The sequence below is a fragment of the Aptenodytes patagonicus genome, chromosome 9 (assembly GCF_965638725.1).
Source record: "Aptenodytes patagonicus chromosome 9, bAptPat1.pri.cur, whole genome shotgun sequence".
NCBI classification, from domain to species: Eukaryota; Metazoa; Chordata; class Aves; order Sphenisciformes; family Spheniscidae; genus Aptenodytes; species Aptenodytes patagonicus.
In genome coordinates, this window is record NC_134957.1 from 21,488,848 (window position 1) to 21,501,191 (window position 12,344).

General features: G+C 40.7%; 1 protein-coding gene across 2 annotated transcripts in view; it reads right to left on the reverse strand.

Moving 5' to 3' along the window:
* TRPC5 (transient receptor potential cation channel subfamily C member 5) overlaps positions 1–12,344 on the reverse strand; it is a 104,533-nt gene that overhangs the window by 32,338 nt on the left and 59,851 nt on the right. For both annotated transcript variants that reach the window (XR_012996105.1, XM_076347405.1), the window contains exons 4-6: positions 8,193–8,529; positions 4,759–4,898; positions 387–709 (exon numbers count right to left, since the gene is read on the reverse strand). Coding sequence is in view for 1 of the 2 variants with exons in the window: in XM_076347405.1 (XP_076203520.1) it covers positions 387–709; positions 4,759–4,898; positions 8,193–8,529 (800 nt within the window). In the remaining variant the exon portion in view is untranslated. The remainder of the gene's footprint in view (positions 1–386; positions 710–4,758; positions 4,899–8,192; positions 8,530–12,344) is intronic.

A 12,344-nucleotide genomic window follows, 5' to 3' on the forward strand; every position in this document is an offset into this window, starting at 1 on the left:
TTCTTTAGCTTCCCCTCCTTTCCTCCGGAATCAGACAAAACAATTATTATGGCAAAAGGATACTTGCTTTCTGAAATATACTGAAATTGTACATAGCCATAATAAAATTTAAGTTGCAGGATCATGTAGGGAGACTCTTTGGTCCAGAACTAAAACGATTGTCTCCCGCTTGCAGACCTAAGTAAGAGGCTTTCTGACAGCAAAGCTCGGCAGAATGTTTGCCCCAGTTAACTCACACCTTTCCTGCATAGTCAACCAGCTCACCTGATATTTGCGAATGAATAAATAAAGGCACTTTCAGTGCAGCGACAGACAACAGGCAAAGGCAGGTAGGACAGGGGACAGTGGAAGTCAACCTTAAAAACAGAAAGGAAAGGACGTCTTACGTGGAGAAGGCATTGTTCTGTTTCTCACATCGGATCCCCTTGCAGTTGTTGGGTTCCTCCGAGGCACTGGTCTCATAATAAAAATAAAGCTGGTTCAGTCCATTGGCAAAAGCCAGAAGCACCAGACAGTAGATAAAAAGGAATTTAAGGATGTCTAGCAGCATGCGTCCCAGAGAAATCTGCAAGGGTCCCAGGTGTGAATTTGCTGTAAACAGGGATATGAGACGCAAGGAACTTAAAATGTTGGATATTGCAAAGAGGGCTTCTGCAATGAGAGTCGGGTGCCACATTTCCCATTCCTCCCTTGGACGAGAACCGTTATACTGAAAGAAATAACAAGGGTATAAAAGTTAATTATGTTGTAATTACTCTGAGGTAACTCAGAAAGTCACACCTGCTAATACTAATGCTTCACATGTACATGCTAACCAGGTACTGGTAACACAAGAAGTACTTTTAAACTCTTAAGTCTCAGCTATTGTCAGACTAACATTCAGGATTCAGGATTGAAGCTGACTTGATCAGGGCAGAGACTTAGGTTTAATGATGCCTTCTTATGAACTCTCCCTACCAGATTATGACCCCCTGATATGGATAGTTGTGGGACCAGCTTTTCTTTAGAGGTTTCTGGTATGTTGCCTGTTGTTAGCCTAAATTTAGAAAACGGGCCTTTTGAATTTCGAGTTCACTGTTTGCGGGTTCTTCAGGTCCATGGGTTCATACACAATCTCCTTCTCTTTCAACATTTAAAGGGGTTCAGGCTGCCCTTTAGCAGGTTCAGGTTGGAAATTTCCAATTACTTTTTTTTCTTTTTCCTCCTAAATATGACTGCACATTCAAAACACTGCACATTCCAGGAAGAATGTGAGGGAGGGGGAAGGGAGGGAAGAACGAAAGCAATGAACTATTGAGCATAAGAAGTGGATGCTTTCCTTCCCTAGTAATCTCCAAAAAAGTGCCAACAGCCCAGAACCAAAATGCCTTCTTCATATTAATTTTCTTATTAGTTAATTTGTCATGGCAATTTTAGGAGAGTTGCTAAAGCAGAGGTCATAATTAGAGCTGAAACACTGGATACATTTGAGTGCATCAATTATAACATTAACTTGGTTTGTAATGTAACTGTAAAAGCAGAAGCATTTTCTGAGCAAAGTGCAGCCAGATGCAAATAGGTAACACAAAAGAGCTGGTTGTATAAATGTAACTACTCTGGCTTAGCTACACTGGCACAACAGAATGGAGTCAAAGACATTTTAACATCAAAGAATAATTGTCCTTTTAACATTTGTCTCTGCTCATTTAACATGTATAAAAAGGCAAAAATGTACTTAGAATAATATAGCTAATAGTGTAGCCAGCATGTTTAGGATTCCTAAAATAATTTTTGTACCTTTTAAAAGGAAATGGTATCAATATCATACTGACAGATGAGTTTGCAGGGACTTTCTGTTTAAATCTGAAGGTCCAGTACACGAGCTCACAATTTTTTCAAGGACACAGCTAAAAGCAAGTTGATATTTCAAACTATTCCTCTGTATAAAGGAGCTGAGACACGATACAAAAGCATTTCAGCATGACCTCCGATTGCTTGTGACATTTCCAAAATGTTCTTTATTACATGAACATCATGGCCTGAGTCTGTTAACTTGATTTGAAGATGGGTCTTAAAATGTTTACAAACAGGCAGACATGTTAACTTTTTGCCAATATCCAGCAGTGGGGGCGGATGGTTGTGATCGGAAAGCCTCCCCTGCCTAGAGAGCAGATTTGCACAGTTGTTCTCAATTCTCTTCTGCATGCCAGCTGGACACAGCAGCCCAGGGGCTCTCTGCTACAGTTTAGCATAGACTGCATGTAAAGGTATGTGAAAAGGTCTTCTTTGTCTCACATCTATTTTTAAAGCAACTTATTAGGGTCATATTTTGGCCCTTTATAAACGGATGGTATATCCTTGCTTGGAAAACAGTAGTCTCTTCAGAGCAGCCTAGCATCATAGGTAATAGAGAAACAGAGGATTTCAGAGGCATCTAATGAAGCTGGGTATCTGGGAAGGCTGGAGTTGTTTGGGTTAGGCATCAGAAGATGAAGATGAAACACAGCAGAGATGTATACAGAATAGTACAGATAAGTTACACCAGGCAGTCACATTTACCCTTCCACATTCCGTGATAATTCAATGCAGCAAATGAAAACTGATTAAGAAAGTATTTTTACCCTAAAATTAGCCTGAAGATTTCATTGGTATTGGACAATCTTAGGGCCAGGTCTTGTAACCGGTCAAATCAAGAAATAGAAAGTCTCCATGTAAAAACAAGGATGGAAAACATTAGTGTCAGTATGCAATTTATTTTTCTGATATTTGGCAGAAAGCTAAATGCCCATGTAATCCTTTGAAGTTCTAAGAAGTGTTAGGATACAGTATATTGGCATATATACCAGCCTTTTCCAGCTCAGGGCTGTTCTATAAATAACAGAAACCTTTACAAGTCATGCTACAAAAGGTTTTGAAGCCATTATCAACATTATAAATCCTCATGTTTCAGAGCATACTGCAACCTCTAAGTGACATAGGTCAGAAAGGAACTTCTGTGAGCATGCTGTTTCAGAACTACTCCTATACAAGATTTTATGCACCTCTCAGAATTGTCTGACATTGGTCCTCGTCAGGAGCAGACCTTAGATCAGTCAGGTTTAATCCAAGTGGGTCTGATCTGTACTCAAACTGATATATTCCTGTAAGCATTCTTTTGTGTGCTGGCATTTAGGTCTTTGTAGTTAGCCTGTAAGTTTCTGTAGTTCTTACAGAGTATATAAAGAAAGCTGCACTTCCTTTGTACGTGTGGTTTGGCTATGAGTTTCAATCTCAGTATGTGACTGTACAAATCTGTGGATGCACAGCTCTTTCAGTAATTTGTGTCTGAGAAAGAGAAAGAGCGAGATTGTTAACAATTTACGATTTGTTCGTGGATCTTACAATTTCCACAGCATTTTTTTGTATTGCCCCCAGTTTAAAAACCAACCTTTCAAGTCTGCAATTTCCTCACTGGTTCTGAATGTTGGGAGAAAAAAAGATGTAATCTGTTCCTGCTTTGATGCTGTTACAGAGCTGCCTCTTCAGGGAGCAGCAACTATCTTAAAGCTTTTCCCTTTGAAAAACCAACTCACCACTATGCAGCCTTCTGGATTTTAAAAAGGCCCCACAGCAGGACTGCTTGCTAAAGAGTTTTTTATAAAAGCCTTGCCATTTTGGAGTCAATGATGAGCTTTGTGAAATTTTCTCCTCTTTTCCTCTCCGCCTGCATACATGCTTGGGCGGGAATAAACAAGGTTGCTTTGGGAAAGTGCTTGTCCTGGTTATTAGGAGGTGGGCTAAAAGAAGTACTACCCTTCTACCAGGGCAAAACCAACACAGTAGCACAGCAAAACTAGAAAGCGCGTAAGTGGCCAAGGAGCAGACTCCAGTTACTTGATTTACACCTGTGTAATTACACTAACTGTAGTGAAGTTACTGCTGATTCATACCAAGAAAAGAATCGGGCCAAGCAGCTCCAACTGAAGTCAAAGAGAGCCATTGCATAAGCAAGTTTGCAGGAGGCCATTTGTGTCTTGTCTGTGTCTTTGAAAAAGAGAGACAGAAGTAAAGTGCTTCAGGCCATCCTCCGGCTTCAAAACATGTGCATACGCTAAGTTGGAGCATCGGAAGTTTATAGATGTGGAAGGTGCTTTTGAGGATGAGCTCTGATGTGCATTCTTGCCATAATGGAACATGACAGTGAAGAATCTACACGGTGTTAACGCTCCAGCATGCTCCTTTGTCATTTCCTTGCCTATAGTTTAAAACTATATATTGAAGAGAATAAGTTGACTCCTTTATATCAGATGATATATACTAACAGGCTTGCTATTCTTAGTAGACTTTTCACAAACTTCTGATTAGTAATCTACAGGTCTGTAGGACTACAGATTATAAAGCTTGGCTGTAGATGTTTTCAGATAACCCTATTCTTGTTTTCCTTTACTGTTTTATTTAAAAATCATGTTTTCATTATGTCTAGCATTGTTGAAAGAGGTCCAGTGTCAGTATGGAAAACAAAACGTATCTTTGGCAACTGAGTAGCTACAAAATGGACAGCAAGTGGGGAAACTTCTACCCAATGCCCAAGCAATCTACTTCAGTCTTTATCAGAGTCAGGATGAGAAGGACGATCATTCTCCAAACAAATTAATAAGCTTTCCAGGTGAATTTTCAAAACTGGACTGCTTGAAAAGCAGCTATTCTCTTTGACCTGTAATTTTGATTTTGACAGTTTCTACCCTGTGTACTATAGTTCTCACAAGCAAGTTACAAATTCTCTCTCCCAAGTTACTGTACCTTGACGTAGGCAACAATTTTAAGGGAGATAGTTGCAAGATAGAGAGAGTTCATTGCAAAATCCATCAGATTCCACCAGTCGTGTACGTACTCATTGAATCCACCATCCCACATTTCCTTGATTTCTCCCCAGATAAAACCTGTAGAAAGAAAAAGAGTTCATTGTCATGACGAGGTATTATTTGCCATTAAAGCACTGTGTATATCCGATGTAATAAAAGACAATTCTAAATTAACAGCTTGGAAAAAATATCTCATTCCTCCTGTCTTCTACAAAGTGTAATACTGCTGATGATGAGACATTTTACAACTCTGTGGGGAATGTAGTCTAGAGAGATAAGAAAAAGACATAGGTTTCCTATCCAGGGCTCCAGATATACACACAAGGAGACTGCTTGAAACATATGTTAATTATAACTGGTATGAACGGATTGGCTCAGATGAAATTTGTTCTACATGAATAAAATATTTAAGCAACTGTATTTGGTATAGTTTCTAACAGATTGTCTATTCTCATAGAAACTATAAGTAATTCATTGCTCAGTTGGACAGCACTGAATTTTCCTGACTTTCTCTGCAGAACATGCAACACTAGTACCAGCTTCTGCGTGCCAGTACGTTTCCTCCCTGACCTGGAAATATCACACCGAAGAAGGAAGAAGTGAATTCATTCTCTATGCTCAGTCACTCTATTTATGCATCTTGCTGCACAAAAAGCCCATAGGGAATATTTGTGAAAAAAGGTAGGACTCAGCATGAAAAAGGGCACTGCAGCCTGGCATCGCATCTCTCAGCAATGACTCACCTAATGTCAAATATGGCTATGGGTTCTGTGAGGTGAATATTTGTTCCCGAGGATACGGCCAGAGCCCATCATCTCAATGCTGAAATGCCTTCTGGTGGTAATTTTTGGCACTTGCTAACATTCACTATACCTCCTTGCAGCTGGAGGGGTGAGGGGCAGCTTCTAAAGTTCATTACCAGACTGCTAAACTCGCCTGGCGTACAATTCTAATTTTAAGTAACATATATGTCCTTTATTGTAGAACTGTTTAAGTATTTTTGAGAGCCTAAGTCCCATTAAAAAGCAAGTGGCAGCTAGGCTCCTTCATCACCTACATGCTTCTGAGAATGTCTTTAGAGCCCCCAAATATTTTGAATTACCCAGTTTACAACATTATCCTTGAATGAAGACCTCAAACGTGTGAAAAGAAAAAAACCCAACAAAATACACCCCCAGGTGCATTACCAACATAGTTACCCAAATTGCTACCCATACCTAACCACAGGATACTGCAGTGGTCACTGAAATGCTACTTGCAACTCAAGTTTTAGGACCTGAAAGCTCAATCTGAAGAGCAGATAATGTTGAAATGAACTTCTGCAAACATCCAAATATCAATCTTGGCTCTTCAGCTGCCAGCCAGCAGGTCAGTGGTCAGGCAAGCATAATGTCAAGGCCAATAAGATAATTTTATTACAGCTGCCTCCAAATCTTTGCATGCACACAAAAACATAAAATAAATCAATGGAGAGAAGCCTGTGGAAGAACTCATACACTGTATTTATAGTGAGTTATCATTGCTGGTTACTATAGTTACAACAATGCTGTGTGTGCCTGTTCTCTCTCTCCTTTTATAGTAGAAAATATTTCTTAAATAATAACCTTTAATCTGGTGAAACTTTTCTAATTTCTCCATTTAATAAACAGTCCCACAATATCCCTATTTATCCGAAACAAAGGAACTCAAAAGAAGAGCAGACAGCTGTAAGAGGTGATTTTGAAAGGGTTTTTCTAATGTATTATCCTTCTTTCATCTGCAAATCAGTTTTGCTGAAATGCCTACGATTTCCCTCAATTTTAACCATGAAGTTAAGGATAAAGAGATCGCCTAAGCTCAGAAAAGACATTTAACCTTCTCAGCTTATTCTGAAGTTTCTACCAACACAGGCATTTCAATGCCATAAATCAGTTTAGTAAGATAATGAGGCTTGAGTTACCATTTGTAAGTTGTGGTAGAGCTATGCAAGGAGCAAAGTGCCCTGGGTCACGATGGAAACTGATTTGTGAACATGTCTGCAACTCTTTACTTTCTTTCCTTGTTTTCCATCAGCAATTTTAGGTTTGGCACGGGGAACAGCTAGGCTCGTCCAGCACAGAACCAGCCTGATCCAGAGCCACCACAGAAACGAGGAGCTGGGGCCCAGTGTTACCAGGAGAGGGGAGCCAGCAGGCACAGGAAAGCAGAGGTGGACCCGTGAGAAGCATTGAGGAGCCATAAGGAGAGCTCCAGAGATTGAGGTTTGTGAGAGGTGTCCTCAGAAAGCATCAGTGTGGCTTTCCAGGCCACTGACGCCTACTAGACAGTCGCAATTCACTGTTACCTGACCTCTGGGGTCTTGCACTGAACTGACCTGGGCTGCATGGACAGAGCTGGAGGAGAGCTATAAAGGTGTGGAAACCATTGCCCGTGAGCAGGCCTCCTAGTAACACCCCAGCTCACAGTGGTGCTACATGTTAATGGTACAGCAAGGGAGATGGGAGCTTAGTTAGAGGAGAGATCATGCTTCTAATGGAGTCCACAGGTTTTCACTTGCTGTTGTGTTGGAGCTCAGTTTGAAAGGGTAAACACTTCTCTCTCATCAAAAATATATCCAACTATGCTTCTCTGCTCTTCTCCCTCAGTGGCTCTATCCACTTTCTCCCATACCATCTCACTACCTCACCCGTATATCCTGCCTTCAGAAACACAGATGCCTCCTTTTCTTCACAGTTGTGGTGGCCCGAGCCAGACCGGAATAAGAGCCTCACATTTAACCTTCTGATGATAAATACTCCCTCCTTCTCCTGCTTATATTAGAGCGCTCAATATCAATTTGGTCAGTGTTTATCAGCACAGAGGCATACGGCGGAGTGAGATTTATCTTCCCTTTTCTGCCTTCCTGTAGGCTTTTTGGGAGTCTGGGACGCCAGGAATAAACAGGTCTGGCATTTGCGCACTGACTCCGGGAGTAGATCAGTAAGAAGGCAAAAGCAGAGACAGGCTCTCGGCGCTGCCTTCTGCCACGTACCAGCCAGCAGAACTAAGCCAGCGTGAGAAGTGACACTATTTGTTACTAGCGTGACGCAGAAGCTAATTCCTAACCCATTCCTCGCACAGAGCATGGGAAAGCAGGGAGAGAGCTGCATCTGCTGCGGTTTACTCAGGGTCGTGTCTAAAGGCATGTCAGATGGCAGTATGAACAGCAGAAGAGCCCTAGGCCAACAGGATCTGTTGTTCCAGAAGGAGCCCAGCTGTTTTACACAGTTAGTGAAGCTGGCTGCCAAATCTCTTTACATGCTGATGATGCTGAGATCAGGAATGAGTCTCCACACAGTTGCCATGGGTGTGAGTCAGGCAACTGGCTCAGGCATTTTTGTGTTTCTGATTTACCTAGAACCCAGGGCAGGATCATCCACTCCACGATGGTGGGAGGTGGTCCCTGCACGTGAAGGTCAGTCCTGACGATGTGCTGCGACGCCAGCAGGAGCATGAAGAGGAAGGTTAGGTAAGAGCCAGTGTGGCAGATAAACTTTATAAATGGCTTTTTAATGAACAGTCCCAGCCTGCTCTTCGGTGCAATCAGATATGCCACGGATAGCACAGGAAATAGCAGTCCAATGGTGACACAGGTCAAGAGTTTTACTGCCCAGTGTTTCCGCCTCCATCCTGGAAAACCATCATACCAAAGCGTTGCTAGTAGCTGCTGGCAGTTTGGCTGAGCAACAAACTGAGGAGGAAAGAAAAAGAAAGATTATTACTGACGGGTACTTCATGTGCACTCCCCCTCACATATGTGTTAGAGCCCACACAGACCCTCATATTAAGTTTGGGGCTGGCTGTGGGGTGGAAAAGCATAATTTGGAGACAGAGGGAGGAAAGGAGGGAGATTTTGCTCTTATTTTTCTACATAGGATTTAAGATTTCTTCTATGAGTTTTTTTCTATTTGAAGCATCCTTATGTAGATCAGTCACTCACCACACATGAAGCCTCGTGCAAAAGTGATACAACAAAAATTACTACGAGCTTTTTCTCTTCCAGTATGTTTCTCTTTCAGCACCTTTCTTTTCAGAATTTTTCAGGTTTCAACTGTCTCAAACAACTCACTGTCAGCATCTTTAAGAAGTGACTAAAAGATGAAACAGGAGGGAAAAGGTGTAAAGCTCTGAGTGTGCGTGTATGTGAGAGAGGGAGAGAGAGAGAGAGGCAGAGAGAACATCTCCAGGAGTGTGTGGGGTGCTGCACATGGTTTTGTGCAAGGAGGCCAGCATATGTGTGTGTGGGATGGGCTGGGCATGAGACAGCATGCAGTAATGTAAAGTTCAGCCAGGTGACATCTGTTGGGAAGCAGGACAGCACACTTGTAAACGTGCGTCGCTATGAAGGAAGAGAGCAGTTGTAAAATGTAAGAGATTAAGCAGAGGCAAAAAGAAATCTTTGATCACGGTACCAAAAGTGACACTTGAAAGTTTACTTTCACTCTGTAAAAAATAGCATTATGATGGTGATTTATTGCATCTCTGACTCCATACCAGACATGCACAGGTTGCAACTACTTCAGATTGTTCTAACACCTAACAGCCTTTGGAATTTCAAACGCAAGCCACGATATTTCTGGTCTATGCCAGAAGACTTTATGTTCCTGATTATACCTGGACAGCCCCATGGTTTTCAAAACTTTTCAGACCCATAGCTAATTAGAGATGTCTGCAAGACCAACTGTGTTTTTCTTTATATATTTGATTTCTAATCCATCTTAACAAAGTTATACTTCTGATCTACGAAATTCAGATTTCTCACTGGGCTCTGCAAGTTCAAAAGAAAAATCTCAACTATTGTTCTGAGGATGCTTGTTATACTTACTTTGCTGTAATTAAACCCAAAAAACTGTCCTAGCATGGATACAGTTATCGATAAACATACTCCTGTAGCAATATAACTACATCTATGATTGCACACAGCTATATCAGAAAGAATCACACTTCCAGTGGACACAATAGCACTAGCAGCCTTTATCAAGGAGAAAAGACCTCTTATAAAGGAGACTTAAAGCGGTGAGTGACCTGAAGATGACAGTACTGTTTATTACACTTGGATCTCTGGGAGGGATGTAGTGCCACCACACTCTTCTTCCCCCTCAAAGAAAATTTTATCAGGCAAAGCACTCTTTCACCACTACAATTTAAACGAGCTCTTGGAAGGACTTTGCCATGGTAGCAAAGGGACTGGCTTCTGAATACAAGAGTCTTACTGTTTTGCCACCCCAAATTGGTATGATTTTTTGACCCTGGCAGAAGCCCCTATGTAGACACTACTGCACTCAGTGTAGACATGGCCTGAGCTAATACTGAATCAGCCATCACATGTGCATTTATGAGACAGTTACAAGGCTCTTCTCATCATATCTAAAGATACCTAGGACTCCCCGTAGGTCTTAGTCACCAGGAGATCAGATTCGGCGTGAAAGAGACAATTCTTAATAAAAGCTTTAGCACATACCCATACCGCCAAAACAGCCCAATATTGGGAGGACTTTTCATGTGCAGTTCTCGGAGCGCTCTATACAAGCAGAGCACTGTCACTGCCATGTTCAAAATGACTAAACCAAGGTCAAGCGAAAGAAAAAATTAGTTGCTCAGTCTGATAAAGTCATTCATTTCTGTAGGTATTTTTAGATTTTGTGAATATGTTTTATATGCTATAACAGGCTGTTTATACCAGAATCAGACCATTTTTGGACTGGGTAGTTCAAATATATGGACCGACCAAAATTAGTATTGAAAATAAGATCTCCAAGAGGAATATCTGGCATTTATGAAGCTGGATGTTTATGTATTATTACTATAATAAACATGACTGCTGCATCTAACATACAAGTGACACCATGCTCCAGAGGGCACCAGAAAAGAAAATCAGAAACGCATTTGATTTGGAATCAACCTATGCATGCATGCAGCAGAAACTGGACAATAGTTGATCTGGTGATGATCTCCAGAAAAAGCCAAGGCCTGTTGCCCGTAACAATCAGAAAATGTTATTGTAAAATTCCAAGTCTGGGGACAGTGATGAAAGAAACAATTCTACAGAAACTGAAAAAACATCAAGCATTGATTGTCGTTTGGTTGGTTGGTTTTTAAACTATGATTTCAGAAGAGTCAGCGCATTATGTCTAAAAGCTAGAAGAAACGGAAGGTTACACTGCTATATTTTCTCATTTAAGATTACAAACAGGAGCTGTGACCAGATGTGTTCTGCGGTAATTTACATGGTAATAGATGCTGCTGTTTCTCAGAGGTGAGGTACAACTTTTTTTTTTTTTTTTTTTTTTTTGAGGGAGAAAATGTATAAACACATTTTCTTTTTATCACATATGATAGAAAGCTCTAAGGGGAGAATAAAACTGTTTTTCCCTTGAGGCAAAGTCAGAGTCATTTGAGAAATCAAATGACTTTATGTTCCTCTGGTTGCTGTGCAACTTGCAAGCATCTCAAAAGTGCGTCTTCTCTGCCTAATAGCTCATTTCTAAAATCTGCTTTCTGTGTTGTATCTGATGTTAGTTCTTCAAATGGAGAGAAATTCACACATCACGGAAGAGCAGCTTTAAAGACCAGCTTGGCAAAAGGGAACGGAAACGGAAAAAGCCATTACATTTTCCGATCAAGCCCATCCCACCCTCACTGAAAATGGCCTAAGGGAAATTTAAGCACAACACAGAAAGAAACTCTCCCTAATGTCACCAACCATCAAATGCTGTCTTTGTTAAAGGTAAGGCTAAGCACTTACCAATGTAGGCTTTTACTAACTCATATTAGTCCAACTTATTAATCACAGATTTAAAATTAGTAAATACTGCAGCTTAGATCTCAAGTAGTGCAAGGACTACAGCTGGCTGAAAAACAAAATTTCCAGTGTGCAGAAACACTGAAATTCTGAATTATAACGAAGAAGTCAACTAAGCCCTTGGTGTGCTGCCTAAAGAACCAATTGCTTTTCAGTAACTTTGTGTTAACTTAAAAGAATACAGAAACTAGCTATTTCCCCAAGTAGTCCTGTGAATGTCAGCCTCATCTTTGCTTCCAGGTGTTGTTACCTAGAGTAAACCATCAAATTCATTGACTAGACTAAACCATTGAATGCTGAACTCATTAAAGACTGTCTAGGATTCATACTGCTAAATCAATGCACATAAAATATAAAAACACGAAAAAGCTCAGCTTTAGCACGTTTAGGTGTGAAGTAGCCTGAAACTGCAATATTTGTAACTTTTGTTATCATCCATAATTTCAAATTTCTTCATAAAGTTAAGGAAACAATCTTTTTTCTACTTTGCAAATAGACAGAACTGAGATCTGGAAAAGCAAGTTGACTTCTCCAACAGTACTTATGCCAAGGCCTTTCCTGCGTACAAGTTCAATTTCCACATAAGTAGGGTTGCAAGTTTGTTTTTTCACCTTTTTGCAAAGACTTTCATTTGCCATAGATAGAAACAGCGCATGTATATATCATAGTCTTTTATCATTTCACATGAACATACTGTATGTGAC